General features: G+C 40.3%; 1 protein-coding gene across 1 annotated transcript in view; it reads right to left on the reverse strand.

Annotated features, from left to right (window-relative positions):
* Window positions 1–18281, reverse strand: part of UTRN (utrophin) — a 513556-nt gene that overhangs the window by 425863 nt on the left and 69412 nt on the right. The window contains exons 5-13 of the mRNA XM_026649537.2: window positions 15396–15488; window positions 14300–14472; window positions 12206–12321; window positions 10731–10894; window positions 9953–10153; window positions 7728–7909; window positions 6846–6996; window positions 2601–2720; window positions 1414–1515 (exon numbers count right to left, since the gene is read on the reverse strand). Coding sequence (XP_026505322.1) covers window positions 1414–1515; window positions 2601–2720; window positions 6846–6996; window positions 7728–7909; window positions 9953–10153; window positions 10731–10894; window positions 12206–12321; window positions 14300–14472; window positions 15396–15488 — 1302 coding nt within the window. The remainder of the gene's footprint in view (window positions 1–1413; window positions 1516–2600; window positions 2721–6845; window positions 6997–7727; window positions 7910–9952; window positions 10154–10730; window positions 10895–12205; window positions 12322–14299; window positions 14473–15395; window positions 15489–18281) is intronic.

Consider the following 18281-nt stretch of genomic DNA (forward strand, 5'->3'; position numbering starts at 1 on the left):
TTTAATAATGCAAGAAAAATGAAACTGGAATGCAAAAACGTGCAACTGATAAAAATTTTATTTTCTACAACACTTCACCTGTGGAACACACTGGCACAATATATTACTAAGGAAAAACAATTAGGATTTTTTAAAGGATTATATACCGTATATACTCGTTCATTAGTCCGTTCGTTTATAAGCCGACCCCGCCCACCTATGGTTACGTAAAAATAGCAAAAACTGTATGACCCTTTCATAAGCCGAACCTATATTACAGGGGTTGGCAAACTTTGGCTTCCAGCCATTAGGGTAAGCAGCTGGCGGGTCGGGACATTTTGTTTACTTGAAGCGTCTGCAGGCACGGAGCTGAGGGGCTCCGTGCCTGCAGACGCTCCAGGTAAACAAAACAATGTATTAGATATTCAATTCAATGATTCCATAGAGTTTAAAATCATCAAATTTTGGTGTAGACCCGTTTATAAGCCGACCCCGCTCTTTGATGCGTCACTTTTTTACCAAAAATATTCGGCTTATGAAGGAGTATATACGGTATTTTTACAGTTATGAATAGCACTACATTGGACAGGATAAAAATGTGCAAGCTCTCATGCCTAGGCTTAAGAAACTTCTTCCTCAGGGGCTTGAATAAAAGGGTCACTATGCTCAGGAACCCAAACCAGAATGACAACAAAATCCAGCTCCACAGGGCTGTTTTCTCCCTGACAGCAGTTAGTCTCTCACAGAAGTCCTTCATCAGAAAAACAAAACAAGAAAAAAAAAAAAAAAAAACAAGCTGCTGCAGGGTTGCCACATAGCCCAAATCCTCCTTTGTATCAAGTGGAGGAAGAAGAGCAACCTGGTCCCTTTCACCAGGCCCCGGTCCAATCCTCTGCATTGGAGATGAAGCTCCACTCATCTCTCACTAGCAACCCCTCTCCACCCTGACTCATTGAAAATCTGAGATACTTAATGGCTTCTCTTTCATAAGGCACAGCTCTTTCCTCCAATCTTCAACTTCTTATTAGTTCCCAGGCCCCTTTATTTAGTTCTGAAACCTCAGGCAGTTCCTACTACTTGGACTTTTGATCTCAACAGAGCAAAGGCATTTAATTACTTCATGATTCAGCTGCCAACAGGGTATTGCATCCTACCACATCACATTATTGCATAATTGTACATTATAAGAGTTTTAAAGTTTCCTCAGGAGCATGGTAAAGATAGGGTACTGGACAACATTGGTCTGATGCACTACAGTTATTCCTATATTACTTTCATGTACAGGTTGGCAGGTCCCAAGGAGAAGAGATTAATTTTGCATCTTGTGGCAAATAATTTTACAGATGAAAATTTTACAGTTTGACAAAGGTTTTTGGTAGTTACAATTGTAATGAGGTAAAATCGGAATTTTTGGATAGTTGCACAGCTTCCTACCTGCTCTTCCACCAACTCCTGCCACAGTATCTGAATGTCTTGCAGCTTCATCCAACGTTCCTCAGTCCAATGACAAACTGCTGTCCAACGCTCACCAAGTCTCTACAACAGCAAGAAACGTTAATGAACATTCACAGTCACACTCTGAAATGCATGAAAAGCCAGATATTCAAACACATGATTATTTTCTCTAAATCACTATAATCTCTTTCTAAAATAAAAATTATCCAAATCTAGAATTGCAATTATCGTTTTGCAGAAAGTCAAAGGAGGGAACTTTTAAGAGTCCTCAACAGGTGGCCTAATTCCAATTTGTTTTTGAAAACCCCACACTTTATCATCTCTTGTTTTAAGCTGAGTAGTAGTCTTTTTAATGTAGAACATTTTGGGGGAAATACTTTAAAACTACAAGAAGTTATTTAGGCAGAACATAAAAAGGTCAACTCTTCAAACAGCAATATACTTTACAACCAAATTTCACATGTACATCTCAATCAAAATTATTTATACAAAAGAGAAGGTAAAAAAAGCTCTACTGTAAATCATCCCATTACTTTTGTATAGTTCCACAAATAAAATTCCATTAAGGGTAAAATTTTCAAAAAAGTGTCTATGTCTCTTAAGAGTACAAGTCCACCAGGCTATCAATTATCCTCTGTAACTGTATGTGTCCTCCAAAGTGACTTCGGCACTCTTAAAAATGGGAATTAGGACTTTAGAAAATTTGACCTTAAGCAATTTTATTAATTCTTTATGTTATAAGAAACCAAGAGCAATCTCTCAGAGATAATGATTTAATAATAATTTGTTTACAGCTCAAAAATGTGTCCATTTTTAAAATTCCATTAAAACTGATGTGTGTGGTAGTATCTGTATTCAGGCAATGACAAATTAACTTCTTATTTTTGGGCCTGTGAGCCAGGTTTTTCAGCAAACACCTTTCTATACTTCAATTCTAATATTTTATTTCAGAGGAATAAAGCATATGACAACAAATCATAGGTGTCAAAATACACTAGTGACTAAACTTGGAGAAAAATTGTGAATTAAGCTAGTTTACAATTAAGAGGTACTATATTTACAGCAGCTTCACAATTAACTATCAGATAACAAATGTACGAAAACCAAGCCATCCTACATAGTTTATATGTAATGTAGTAAAATAAACAACAGTACAAAACATTTACCTGCAGTTGTTCCTCCAGTACAGCTGTGGCACTCTCACCACTGTTTTCATCGACAATCACCACCATGTGGGTCAGTGAGTTTACCTTAACCTGCTCTATCTCAAGATCATTCTGCAGCCCCTGGAAGAACAAATCAATGGTTACAGAAACTAGATATGGGTAAAATGCCAGCTTTTTGGCCATAGCAGTTAAAACTGTTGCTGTGGCAAAGTGCTAAAGACTCAACAATTAAGCAAATGTTTTATTAAGGGGAGACATATCTATAATGTAACTAAGTACTAGGAAAAGGCAACTAGAAAGTGTAATGAACCTAAAATATATTATTTCAGACGATGGAAGATACCAGGCAATAAAAAAAGTTATATACACCGCTACCTCGATATAACGCGACCCGATATAACACGAATTCGGATATAACGCGTAAAGCAGTGCTCCGGGGGGGCAGGGCTGCGCACTGCGGTGGATCAAAGCAAGTTCAATATAACGCGGTTTCACCCATAACGCGGTAAGATTTTTTGACTCCCGAGGACAGCGTTATATTATTTAGATTTTACCAGCTTTCTGTTTTCATTTACAAAAAAAAAAAAAAAAATGTACTTTGTGCTCTTTAACAAATAAAAAGGGATGTCTGAAAATTCAAATGTTTGGCTCTGAACAGCAAATGACATTCTGAACCTCTAATAATGCATGTAAGAAAGCTAAGGGTTTCTATAAAATGTGTTGCTATACATAATAAAGTACCACATTTCGAGTATAACAGCAGATTAAATTACTTACTATGCACACGTCTTTTAATAGGTTTTGATGGAACAATAATGACAACGAACTGTACAGTTTTGATGCTATATATTGTACACTATGTTCAGAGACAAGACTGACAAAAGACTACACAACAACTACGAAGAACATGCAGGAGAGGAGAGATACTCCTGTTATTTAGCAACATAGAAGTGTAGTTATGTAAATATCTAGGTATTACATAACACTTATCACCAGAGTACCTTTGCCCCAGAAATATAGTTTTACATTTTCTATAGCATCTTTTATCCCAAAGGATCCTTGGACCAGTAGATACAACATCAGAGTAGGACTTGGGAGACCTCGGTTCTATTCCCAGCTCTGCCATTGGCCTGCTGGGTGACCTTGAGCTAGTCACTTCATCTCTCTGTGCCTCACTTACCCAGTCTTCAAAATGAGGATATGATACTGTCCTCTGCAACTTACTCTGAGATCCACTAATGAAGAACACTATTGTGATGGGCTGGATCACAGAAACCCCTTTGGGAGCTGCCACCTGATGTGCCAAGACTACTTCTATCCCTGTTTTCCCTGCCAGCTCAGGACTCCAGCACCCTGTCTTGTTGAGCCAGACACACCAGTCTGCTCCAACACAGACCCAGGGTCTGAACCACGTGCCCCAAAGCTGCAGGTTTACCTGAAAACAGCTCACAGAAGTGTGCTTGTCTTTAGCACTCAAATGCCCAACTCCCAATGGGGTCTAAACCCAAATAAATTCGTTTTACCCTGTATAAAGCTTGTACAGGGTAAACTCAAATTGTTCACCCTCTATAACACTGATAGAGAGATATGCACAGTTGTTTGCTCCCCCAGGTATTAATACATACTCTGAATTAATTACTAAGTAAAAGTGATTTTATTAAATACATAAAATAGGATTTAAGTGGTTCCAAGTAGTAACAGATAGAACAAGGTAAGTCACCAAGCAAAATAAAATAAAATGCGCAAATCTATGTCCAATCAAACTGAATACAGATAATCTCACCCTCAGAGATGCTTCAGTAAGTTTTTCCCTCAGACTGGACACCTTCCAAGCCTGGGCACAATTCTTTCCCCTGGTACAGCTCTTGTTCCAGCTCGGGTGGTAGGTAGGGGATTCTTCATGATGGCTCCTCTCTCCCCCTTTGTTCTGTTCCACCTCTTTTTTTATTTTTATATATATATATATATATATAAAAATAAATAAAGGGGTGGAACATTTTATATTTCTAGTTTTAGATACAAGAGTGCTACATTTATACAAATAGGATGATCACACTCAGTAGATTATAAGCTTTGTAATGATACCTTACAAGAGACCTTTTGCATGAAGCATATCCCAGTTACATTATATTCACTTATCATATTTTTATAAAACCATATAGACAGCATGTCACAACTATATAAGAGCTACGCATTATTATTCAAAATCTATATACCTCAACCCCACTGAAATGTAGCCCCTGCTCAAGATGGAGGAAGGAAACGAACACTGCACTCAACTCACAAAACTGTGAGGGGAGGGGAAATTTTGACCAATGAGTCAAGGGCAAAGCCTACTCTTGTGGCAGTCTGTATAGGATCTCTAATGCCCTTTTCACTTAAGATACGTACCTCACTGGGAAATGGGAAGGTGGTCAATAAGCTGCCGCCACATCAGAATGAATGTTCTTTTTAACACTTACCACAGAATTCTGTAAGAGTGATGAGCATCCAAAAGCCCTCTCCCCTCTAAAAGCATCTGGGGCAGAAGGCAAGACTCAGCTCCAGAAACTTGGCTTAGAGCCACACCACTATGGGAGTGCTGTGCAAATAAAAGAGCAATTTCTTCTTGGCTTAGTGGTTTGTTGTTGGTTTTGGTTTTTTTTTTTGGGGGGGGGGGGGATAGGTTGTTTGTTTTGTAAGTGGCAAGAGGTACAGTGCACTTGAGCGCACTCTTCTCTTCATTATGGGTAAATTATTTGTTATTTTTCAGCCCCTCCCCTACATGGGCAACTTAATGAAGAATTTTTTATGCAGCAAACAAGGCAAGATATGCATGTGACGGTCCCGTCCCCCCCCATAAGGCTTTATGGAGTAGGCTTATGAATGTGTATATGACATAACTAGAATATGTTTTATGCTACATATGCTATGTAATCTCTGTAAAGGTTATAATCTACTCAATCTATTAATCTTATTTGTATGCATGTATCATTTTTGTACTTGAAGTCAGGAATATTGGAATATTGAAAAAGGAATGTGCAAATTAAATGCCCAATCAAGAACCACGTAAGCCAACAATGAACTCGAAGACGCCAATCCACATTGGAGTTTTCCCAGAAATGTGGCTTGGCTGGTAAAAACTGAGTCATGCATGGTCATGTGGCTAGCCCATGTGACTCCAAAACTCCATCTTGGAGCTGGACTTTGCATAGGAGAGGGGAGGGGAGGGGATCTCCACCCACAAGAGAAAGTTTATTTAAACCCCTGGGAGACCCCTCCATTTTGTCTTCAGCTGGCTAAAGGGACAGCCTCTCCACCCCCAAGGATACCTGAAAGAAACTGAAACAAAGGACAGTAACTACAGGGGGTGAGAGTGATTGCTGGACCCAGACTAGCAGGAGACTAGTCTGTAAAAGGAAGCTTACTGGAACTGGTGAGGTTTTATCTGTATTCAGTTTTATTACTGTAGTAAGCTTAGATTTGCGTGTTTTATTTTATTTTACTTGATAATTCACTTTATTCTGTCTGTTACTACTTGGAACCACTTAAATCCTACTTTCTGTATTTAATAAAATCACTTTTTACTTATTAATTAACCCAGAGTATGCATTAATACCTGGAGGAGGGGCGGGGGGTAAATAGCTGTGCATATCTCTCTATCAGTGTTATAGAGAGTGAACAATTTGAGTTTACCCAGTATAAGCTTTATACAGGGTAAAATGGATTTATTTGGGTTCAGACCCCACTGGGAGTTGGGCATCTGAGTGTTAAAGACAAGAACACTTCTGTAAACTGCTTTCAGGTTAAGTCTGCAGCTTTGGGGCACGTGGTTCAGACCCTGGGTCTGTGTTGGAGCAGACTGGTGTGTCTGGCTCAACAAGACAGGGTGCTGGAGTCTTAAGCTGCCAGGGCAGGAAAGCAGGGGCAGTAGTAGTCTTGGCACATCAGTTGGCAGTTCCCAATGCGATCCAACCTGTCACAATGCAACTTCCACTAAAGGTGCTTTACTCAGTTAGTAAACAAAGTGCTTGCAAAACTGTCCAGTCTCATTTCCATTACCATCCCCTGCCAGATCAAAATTATCAAGCATGTCCTCTCAGTGTACAACCAGATCTGAATCTTGCCTAAGAAAAAAAAGAAAAGAGGACCGTGACGTGGCTGCCACAACTGAGTTTCTCCATTGTAGCAGTCACTAAGTTATTATAGCGTCTGAGTATTTTTTCCCATATCATGTGTATTACGGAACAGGCAAAAGGCATTTACTTTATGTACTTCCATCTGTTTTTGAAGTGACTCTAAATCTTCAGCTAAGGCCTGAGATTCCATCTTTTGAATGCGCTCTTCTGTGACAGTCAGCCAGTCAGACAACTGCTGCAATTGCTTCTTCTGCAGTTCCATCAACACATCATGCAGGCTGCACATGGGAGAACACAAAAGCAGAATAATTCCAGAAAGGCTTTTGCAAGTAAAAAGCATAAGATCTAGTTATAAATAAGAGGAAAGCCATATAGCCATATCTAAGCCATTTATGGTCTAAATAAATTGTTCAGCATTTAATTCTAAGCTAAAGAAAACAGTTAAATATCTGTTTACTCTTAGTGAAATATGCCACCAGCATACATAGAAATACGCTCACAATTTCTAACAGCTTAATTGTTTCTTGCATCAGATGTTCCTTCTTAACAACAACAATGTCAAGAGCAGCAATGAAATGCAGTTTCTCCCTTAATGACTGTAATAAAACATAGCAGGAAAAAATCCTTCAGATAGTCCTTTGTATTATATAAATACCACTCTTTACAATGATTGAAGGCTTTTATTTGTTTAAGAACTTAAATTATTACAACAATTTTAAGACTATTTGCTATTAGTAGAAGCAGTACACTGCATTTTCAGTCTGGCACCTTCTATATTATATACATATAAATATTTGCATTAAAGTAGCCAAGAACACAGATTTTTTTCCCCTCCTTCTTGCTTTGCTCCAGATGGGTTACTGAGCCACAAACACGATGGATTTAATGCTACAAAATGACAAGTTCATTCTGAAAAATCTGATATTAGGCCTCAAAATCAGGCTAAAGACACACAGATTTCCATTAACTAGTTCTCCAGCTATACAAGAAGTTTTAGAGCACAACTCACCGAGCTTGCCTGTCCATGCTGTCCACTCTGAGAGCTTCCCATCGAGAGTTTAGCAGTTTCATTTGTTCCTGGATCTCATTCTCCTCTTCCTCTGATAGATTGCCCTGTGCTATCAATTGGTTCCCAGCCTGCAGTACACTACCCACACTACTCTGGTGCGCAGTCAGCTCCATCATAAAAGCCTGGAAAAGGTACAACGAACCATCTTGATTTGTGAGCTGCCATCAGGAGTTTATGAATTTGTAACAGTCTTAGTAAACTGATAACGTTCAAACCACAGTGCTGCAGAATAAAGCTGGCATCATCAAAAGCACAAGCACAGCAGACTTTAACCCAGGGGTCTCAAACTCAAATGACCACGAGGGCCACATGAGGGTTAGTTCATTGGCCCGAGGGCCGCATCACTGACACACACCCCCTTGCTGCCCCCGGCCCTGCCCCCACTCCACCCCTTCCATGAGGCTCCGCCTCTTCCCACCCCTTCCCTGCCCCCATTCAACCCCTTCCCTGAAGTCCCCACCCCAACTCCGCCCCCTCCCTGCCCCCAGAGGGTGCATAAGGGGTCTGGTGGGGGCTCAGGGCAGGGAGTTGAGGTAGGGCAGGGAGTTGAGGTGCAGCAGGGGGCTCAGGGCAGGGGGTTGGGGTGCAGGCAGGGGGCTCAGGGCAGGGGGTTGGGGTGCAGAGGGGTGTGGGATGTGGCAGAGGGCTCAGGGCAGGGGGTTGGAGTGCAGGCGGGGGCTCAGGGCAGGGGATTGAGGTGCAGAAGGAGTGTGGGATGCAGCAGGGGGTCAGGGTAGGGGGTTGGGGTGTGGGGTACAGCAGGGGGCTCAGGACAGGGGGTTGGGGTGCAGGCAGGGGGCTCAGGGCAGGGAGTTGGGGGGTGGGGTGCAGGAGGGCTTCAGGCTCCAGGGTGGCAGTGGCACACACCGGGGCCAGGCCGGCTGCCGGCCCCGCTCTGGGAAATAGCTGGGACCATGTCCCTACGGCCCCTGGGGGAGGGGGACGCGGGGCTCCGCACGCTGCTTGCCACTCCTCCAGGTACCTCCCCGAAGCTCCCATTGGCCACGGTTCCCCGTTCCCGGTCAATGGGAGCTGTGGGGGGGGGGGGGGGCACATGCCTGGAAGCCAGGGCAACACACAGACGGAGCCCTCTGCTTCCTCCCAACCTCTCGGCCGCAGGGACGTGATGCCAGCCGGCGCGGGGCTCGAGGGGGGCAATCCCGCGGGTGTAGATTGCCCACCCCTGGCCTGGAGGTAGGCCGGGGGGGTGGGCGCCGGCCGCTCGGCGGGCCGCAGGAAATAGCCCCGTGGGCCGCATGCAGCCCGCGTGTTTGAGACCCCTGCTTTAACCCATTGGTCTCTATATCAGAAAATTTCAAAGGAACTGTAAGTATTTGTTTCGGTAAAACAAAAGAGGTGGTAAGGAATAAAAATAGACCTTTCCTAAGAGAAGAGGTTGCTGGTTAGGAGACAACCTTTACAAATAAGTGCACTAAGAAACATAAATTGGAAACACTGAAAACCAAAACCAAAACATACTGCAAAGAAAGCAGATATGTTTTCAACTATGGAAATAAAAATTGTTTTGTTTTTTTTAACAAAAAGTCCAAAAATGTGCACATGGGAGGGGTCTTTTCTCTTCTCTACCTATGGTCATACAGCTCCTACACATGGAGAAGAGCAACTATTGTGAAAGTAGCTCTATTTTCTGATTAGATGTGATTGTATATTTTACATTGACAGAAAGACAGATTAAAGTATCGAACAGAATTTTTCCAACTCTAGCACCTACAGCTTTTAGCAACATTACACTTACAACCAGAAACCTCCCACTAATAAATTGGGAAACAACAGGACCAGCTCCTCCACTGGTATACATTAGCATAGCACCATTGGATCTGGCCCATAAAGTCTATAAAATTCCCATCAAACAATGTAGAAGTTGAGGAATGAGGACAAATTGTGCACTAACAGTAACATTCTAATAATCAATTATTTCTCTTATTAAAAAAAAACAAAAACAAAAAACCCCAAACGGTTAAAACTCAAAATCTAATGTGCAAAACGAAGCATGATGCAAACGTCACAAGCCTTAAAATATCCTACAAACTTTCAGTATACATTTAGCAAAAGCAACACAAATGAAACAGAATGATGTTTTTATAGTATCAAGAACTAACAATTTTAAGAACAGGCTGGAAAAAGATCTGTCAACACAAACTTACTTCATGGGTAGCAAACTGCTCCTTGACTTCTTCAACATCACCAGATATGTTATCCTGCTGATATGTATCTTCAGCTGAAAGCAACCACGTGAGGACCTCTTCCAGAGCTTCTTGGTAGCTGTCCAAATCCATATCCACCTCAGTCACAGTGCTAGGGGTTTCTGCTCTAGAACCTTCATGCTCCTCTTCAGGTGTTGCACTCTACATAGCAAAGAGGAACGTAACATTTCTTAGAAACGCAGAGATGTTGTTTCCGTAATTGGCACCAAACAGATTGTTTAAGATCCCTTGAGTACTTCAGTGATGTGACAATATGTCTGTTATGCCAACTTTTAACATATGATAGTTGGTTACTTTGTAGACTAGAGGGGACAACTGTCAGATCTGACTATTTTCCTTCCTTCCTCCCCTCCCCCCTGGCGAATATAGAATCTAGAGGTCATTGCTAAGAAATAAAATCACCCTCAGTAGTGTTTATTAAATTAAGTCAGCAGGTGACGCTGAAGTAGAGTGGAGGAGTACCACAGAAGAACAAAAACTCTCCCAACGCAAATTCAATTCAGGATCAGGAGCCAGCCTGTCCAGCACACCAAGATGAATGAGAAAGATGGGCAGAAGCAGGAAGCTTAAAGAGTCTGAAACCAGGAAGAGGATTGTCAGGGTGTGATTTTATTATCCTCCCATGGATTTTGCAGGGGGTGGGGAGGGCTACCAGTATACTTAAACAGGTGAAAATTATAGCCAAGAGGCTTCCAAACCTGGATGGACAGAAACGTACTTGTTGTACATTAAACGCTCCTTCTTCACATTCCTTTTTGTATCTCCTTGGAAGAGTCTCCACCTCGCGGATGTCTTCCATGGTGACTTGTTGAGGAAGGACTTCAAACAAAGAGGTCAAATACATGATGATAGATTTCTTGTCAGGCAGCTGTACAGCAACATCTACACAGGAAATTTAAAAGAAATGAAGTTTGAGACTGCTTTCCTAGAAAACCTCCTAGATAGCTACAGTGTGGTCTGTATACCAGAAAGGGTCAGGGGTCTCAAATATTATCAAAAAGTTTTATGCCAAAAGGTCAGGTTTCCTTCCCCAATGCATCTGGAATGGTTAATAGATCAGAGCAGCACCAGCAATGGAAAATGCAAATAATTAATAATAATGGAACAACCCCCTTTACTTCTTGGAATGCTAGAATATTTTTGGTAAGAGGTTGGAGAGATTCTGCCCCAACTTTTAACTTCATATTTTAAAGCTGATCCTTAACTTTTCAGAGCAAAGAGGCTCCTGAAATCAAGGATTTTAGTTTGGAAAGTCTTGGGAAACTCAGCGTTTACAAAAGCTGAGCAGAGAACAAAAACAGAAAGTCCACCTTCTGTCAGTCCCTATGCAGTATAGACAGCAGCAGAAGCTACCAAATCTTGTAAATGAACATACCAGTTTCCTCAGAGCTGCACCAAAACTGAACAGTCCAGTCCTTTCCCAATGGAGAGTCAGGCCCCATTATCCTCACTTATGACAGATACACTGGGTGATGGGTTTTAAAAGCTTTCTCTAGACTGAATCTTACCGTTGTACCTGCAACTCTAGGACTGATCACCTAATGCTGTAGAGGCCATCTGCTGATCTATTATGCAGGACATACCTTTGGGAAGCCCAGAGTCCACTTAGAGGGGAGGGGGTTCAACAGAAGTCATAGAAACTTGCTGGCAAGTGCTCCCACAGGTGAAGCACGTAAGCAGTTAATAAGTGGCTACTGCTGTTCAGTGGGCATAGAAAGCAAAGCAGGTTTGTGTATGAGAAGAACTACCCAGTATATGGTATTTAACGTTTTACATCAGCCTGAAAAACGCTTCATTATTTATAGTTTTAACTCCTACACTTTTTGACATGTACAATTATAATCAACTCATACTTCATTAAAAAAAAAAAAAAAAAAGATTGCTAACCAGTTTTTGCTTCTTTCTCTTCCTTAACCAAGGATCATCATTTGCTGCATCACTTAATTTTAAATTAAAAAAAATCAGTGAAGACAGAGGTCACTTTTACACACACACACACACACACACACACACACACACACACACACACACTCCTTTATAAGTAGATCTCTCTTCAAAGACAATAGCTGAAGACAACAAGCAGTTACAGTCAAGTTGTTTTCCAGTTGTATTTACATTAAAAGTAAATGAAGTAAATTCTGAACACTTATCTCAAAAATGAATTTATAATCAAGAGCAAAACAAACATTTTACCTTCAGGATCTAACAATTTTTCTATTCCCAGGTGGTTTTTGGCTATGGTGAAAGCATGTGCTAGTCTCTCAGTTGGGGTCAACTTCGTAACTTTATCCCAACTGAAGAGCTCAGGTCTGAAAGAATAAGGAAAACAAAATCACACATCAGATAGTGTTACAATGCAATTACAGATTTTATAAAGTGTAACAGATTCCAAGCAGAAAACTATAGTATGTGCACACTAAAACTAACAAAATTCTGAACATATTTGACTCACTAACTTTATATCTACATGACTGCAGTTATAGTCTCATCCCATGCCACATAATATATGCTACAACTACTATTTTTGTAGTAACATTTGAAGAGATATAGTCAACTTTAAAAATGTACAAATCTATTATTAAAATATTTATTTTTCAACATTACTGCTGAGTATTTTCTTTTTGTATTGCACTCAGTTTGGATAATGAAGGGAAAAAAGTCAGTTTCACTCTTCTTTCTAGTCATTCTGCTTCCAAGTTCAGAGCACTATGATTAGCACAGTGATGCAGTGTTTGAACTGCAAACATCACAGGGACATGAATAATCATTTTCCATTTTAAATACTGAAGTCATGAAAAAAATGGCTATTTGTAAGATTTCTAAAACTTGATGGAGGAGGGATTGGGTAGGTACTTGCATGCAACTGGAATGAATATAGAGCTGGGGAACAAGACTGAATAGGGAGTTAAAGGTTCTGACATGTAGGAATAGGTTAAAAAGTTCTAACATTAACATAAATAGGATAAGTTGCAACTAATAGGTTTTTAATAATTGACTACAAATATTTGAAGGGTTTAAACAAGAAGGGTTAGAAAGGATAAAAATGATACCCCTACGTGTAATGGAATAAAGTAAAAAGAGAAGGAATATTTAAAATAAAATATTCCTAGCTGCCTAATGGATAGTGTGTGTGGGTTTAAAAAAAAAAAAAAAATACACAACACCCACACCATCCATTAGGCAGCTAGGAAGCTGCAATTTTTGCTGATAAGAATTTCACACCACCTATTATTTTTGTTATCCTGTCTCCCCTGAACCCGATCCCAACCTGTTTGCTCATCACATCCAAATGTTATGTCTTGTGTTTTGGATTAGAAGATCGCTGAGGCAAGGACTGTCATTTTCTATAGGTCTGTACAGCACCTGGCACAGTGGAGCTGTGTTCTGGTTGGCCCCCAGGTGCTAGAACTATAAATTTTAAATGAATAATTATAAATTATACTGTGGAATAGCCCATTCTGGGAAATGATGGATCCAGAAACATTTATGAAGTTTAAAATTACACTGAACTGACCAAAAGCAGAAATATCTGATGAAAGTCATTTTTTTAAATTAGTAATGATTATATCTACAGACTACTAAACACACCTCCCAAAACAAAGAATATGTGATCTTTGCCAAGAGCAGCTTAAACAATACCTCTTAGAAAAAGGGCCCAGGGAGAGAAAAACACCACACTATAAAAACATAAAGAATTGTATTATCCTTTGATTCTTCTGTTAAGTAATGTATGCCAACTCTGTGAGAATAATTACTTTGTGTCTCAAATCACACTTATTCAAAACTAAGAGGGAGCCATGGTGCCTGTATTACTTGTTGATTTGTTTCAAAGTGTTCCTTTATCTACTCACTAGAGATGCTACAAAAAACAAGCTGGACTGGAGCCTTTTTTTCCAAGTGTTTTCAGTTTGGGGGGGAAAGGAGCAAGATGGTCTAACCGCCAAGATATCCTCTCTGTAAAGACGTATTCAGCTTACTTTGTAGTTAATGCATGTCAATTGCAATTTAAAACAATCTCAAGTATTTTTATTTTTTGGTAATTGAAAAGCGAGCAAAGGAATAGTGGGAGTTACAATGTAGCCCTGGCTTTGCCCTCTGCAAGTAAATGCTGGATTGGCAAATTTCCCTCCATTGTTAATGTAACCACATCAACAACAAAAAAGAAATCCCAAAAACCCACCACCAGCGAATCATTTAAACAGTCTAAAAGCTGTTGAACACTCCAAGATGCAGAGGCAAAAAGCTGCTTAATTGTGCAGCTGTCTAACGATCTAATATGTCACTTACTTGTGTCTGTGGATCACAGCATTAAAGGCAAGTCCATCGGTCCAGCTTGTGGTAAAGTTCAGAACATTGACCTGACTGTAAGGCCTTGTGGATTGCCGAACCCAGCTCAGTAGGATTTTCTCACTGTTTGTCTGCTGCAAGTTTGACATTATGTCCTTCATGACATCTTTCACCTGCAGAAAGCAAATAATCAGTAACAACTACAATTTTACATATGTGTTAACTGTTGATCTGCCAAACCAGCATTTAAGCTGAGTTGTTGCACAAACTGGTATCGGAGTTCAAAACACTGTTTTCACTAAACACAACAGGTCAGCTTCAGACGGTGCAGCTGAGGAAGGGAGCTTTTAAGGCACTTTGCACCCTCCTGATCAAGGGCAGCTGTGTGGGCAGAATGGGACCCTAGTGTAACATTCCAGGACTGCTAAATTACAACAGCATCCGCAGTGCTGCCCAGGCTTGCATGACAGGGCATACACTACGGCTCTGCCTCCTCCTGTCCTTGGTTCTACCCCAAGCATATCCCCCTATACTGGGCCTTGTAGGGGGGCAATCATTCCACATGGGGAATTCTCCTGAGCCTCTTGCACGCCATTTGCTGCTTTTATATGATGCCTAAGCAGGGGCTAAAGTCCCTCCCAAAGTATCCAATTCTCCTCTCACTCATGTTGGTGTAAATCATGCGTAACTGCATTAAAGTCAGTGGAAGTACTTTGGTGAGACACTAAAACCATACAATTACAGTATCATGGCCATTCTGCTAGAACACTTTAAAAATACCTTGCAAGTAGATCTGTACAGAAAGCTTGTGAAAAGAATAAAAATGTAATTCTTTAGTCTTCATTTAAAATGTTTCTGTGTGGTAATACTAGGAACAGAACCAATTGACTGAGCACAACTGGACACACAATTAGAAAGTGCATTGTGGGATTCAGCCAACAGAAGAGGTCAGAAACTAAACTCTGGCCTACACCAATTACAAACTCAAAAGAAGTGATGTTTTCCACACTAGAGGATAAAGAAAGGTTTGTAAGAATTCAAAAAGATCAATGTGGAAATTCCTGGAAAGAGACCGACCTCCCCAAAGCTTCCTTACCTGCCAGTGCAAGATGATACTCCACAGTAATCCCAGCGTCAGTTTGTGATTTCCATCAACAATGTCAGTCCCTCCTATATTCACCAATTCCACCTGGAGACATTAAATCAACTAAGTCAATCAACATTTCTCACCAAGGATTTGAGTGTCCTCACCATTTTCTTATCTACCAACCAGCCACTAGCAAATGAACAGATACATTTAATTTTGTGGAAATTTCCAAGCAGAGATTTTTGCAGAGAGCAATTTACTCGAATTTGTCATGAAGGCAATTAGAAGCAAAATACATAGGCAACAGAGTAAGGGTTCAATCCCAACCAGCAATATATGGGGATACAAAAATCAACCAATACACAGGCAAACATGCAGTAACTGATCTGTTTTGCAAGGTAAGAGGTAATCCTAAATACTATAGGGCATTACAGAGCCATGGAAGTGTCATAATTACAAACAACTTTAGTTTTCAGATTGACCCAGGAGCCACACATGACAAGCTTTGTATGTGGTACCAGAGTCCAGGGGAGAATCAGTTTGGATTAGTTTTAACTGAAGAAGTTAATGAGGGCTCAACTCAACAAAAATTATATGTATGGAGCGTTGGTGAGGATTTATTTAATTTTTCAGGAAGGGCTGCCAGGGGGAAAATGACGTTGGTTTCATCTTTCTTTTTAAATTTCCTTATTCACTAATGAGCTCTGCTTTTTCTTGAAATTTCCCCTCTTATTTTAACTTGACCTCATCACTTATGGAAGCTTTTGAACTCATCTTCATTTCTATTTTACACTATGAAACGTAAAGCTTTTGAAACAAACTCAGCTTCAACTACCAGAAGGAGGGTTCCAAAGAGGATGGAGTTCAGCTGGTTCTCAGTGGTGGCAGATGACAGAACAAGGAGTAATGGTCTCAAATTGCAGTGGGGGAAGTTTAGGTTGGATATTAGGAAACACTATTTCACTAGGAGGGTGGTGAAGCACTGGAATGGGTTACCTAGGGAGGTGGTGGAATCGCCATCCTTAGAGGTTTTTAAGGCCCAGCTTGACAAAGCCCTGGCTGGGATTATTTAGTTGGTGTTTTGTACTGCTTTGAGCAGGTGGTTGTTCTAGATGACCTCCTGAGGTCTCTTCCAACCCTAATCTTCTATGATAAGATGGGGTACTAGTTGGTGTCTGCTATAAATCACACTAGGGAACCAGCTCCTTATGCTCCTATCTATAATGTGTAGGGAATAAAAAGCTGCGTGAACATGTGAGACGGGACTTCAAGTTAAGTGACACGTGCTGGAAGGTAATATAATTTATGCCAATGATTAAAGGATTAGAGAACATGATTTATAGTGACAGATTCAAGGAGCTCAATCTATTTATCTTAATAAAGAGAAGGTTAAAGGGGTGATTTGATTACAGCGTATAACTACCTATTTGGGAAACAAATTTGATAATGGGCTCTTCAATCTACCAGAGAAAGATATAACCCAATCCAATAGCTGGAAGTTGAAGCTAGACAAATTCAGGATGGAAATAAGGTGTACATTTTTAAAGGTGGGGGTAATTAATCATTGGAACAATTTACTAAGGGCCATGACAGATTCTCTATCACTGGAAATTTTTAAATCAAGAATGGATGTTTTCCTAAAAGATATGTTCTAGGAATTATTTTGAAGAAGCTCTATGGCCTATGTTACACAGGAGGTCAAACTAAATTATCAGAATAGTCCCTTCTGTCCTTGCAATCTCTGAATAATCACCAATAATAAAGATTCTGCAGTCTGCCCGTGTAACTCCACTGAATTCAACTAGTGCCGAGTGTCACCTTTTCAACCGATCTTTTTATTTGTTAGAAGAATGAAACTGACATGGAATCACTGGGGCAGACATGGAACCCCACAATCCAGAGTCACTTTTCACGTAGACACACATTTTAAAGCAGCAGAAACTATGTTTTTGGAGAGACAGTGAGGAAGGCAATGGGATGGGAAAGGATCCTCTTCCAATCTCTACATTAAGACATACAGAATCTTCTTATGGCCCAGTCTGTAAATGCTGGGCATATGCTCCTTCGAGACTCACAAAAGTTACAGAGAGAGAGAAAATAGTCACCAACACAGATCATTTAACCATAACACTGGAAAGAAAAGTAGGATGCAAACACATTATAATGGAAGTACTCCAAGTGCAGTCTGCTGACAATTATTTTGCAAAAGGTGTGATTTAATCTGAGTGGAGAAGGAAAGGCCCTGAGAACACATAACAGAAATGCTTATGGTTTTGGAACCTGTGTGATTATAGACAACTCTTTCTATATCCTCTCTGTATCTGTACCAAATCCTACATCCAACCCTGTAACTACACTTTATGAAAACCACTCCATGTTCTGATCTTCAAATAGCTTTTTTTTATCATCATAATCTAAACTATTATGCTCACATAAGTGAACTGACGTCACAGCAATCACTGTAAATTTTGACACCTAGTACTCACTTGTTCCTTAGAACATATTTTTTTAAATGCTCAATACTAATTCTTTCAAAAGTTATTGATATTTTATAGCCCCTAAGCTCCCAGGTAAAAGGGAAGTAATCACATTCAATAGCACTCCTTCCTCCTTTATCTTAAAAAACTCTTAATATTTCTGAGCACCTGGTGTAAACCATGTGCGGAATCTTCATAGCAGTCAGCAGACTAATGCTATCCGCACATTTCCAAAACTACAGATCTTGGCAGGTCAAGGAAGAACCAATAAATCACTCAGTAGTTTAACTCAATCCCATTACTTTCATAAAATAAACCAAATTAATTTCAGGCTAGAAAGGCTCATTACTTATCCTTAGAAAAGCAAATAAGTGTGTGCACAGTATGTCAGAGAAAAATAAATCCTTCCTTGCTTCAT

Source organism: Terrapene carolina, unplaced genomic scaffold (genome assembly GCF_002925995.2).
Source record: "Terrapene carolina triunguis isolate 2854851 unplaced genomic scaffold, T_m_triunguis-2.0 Scaffold85, whole genome shotgun sequence".
In the NCBI taxonomy this organism is placed as follows: domain Eukaryota; kingdom Metazoa; phylum Chordata; order Testudines; family Emydidae; genus Terrapene; species Terrapene triunguis.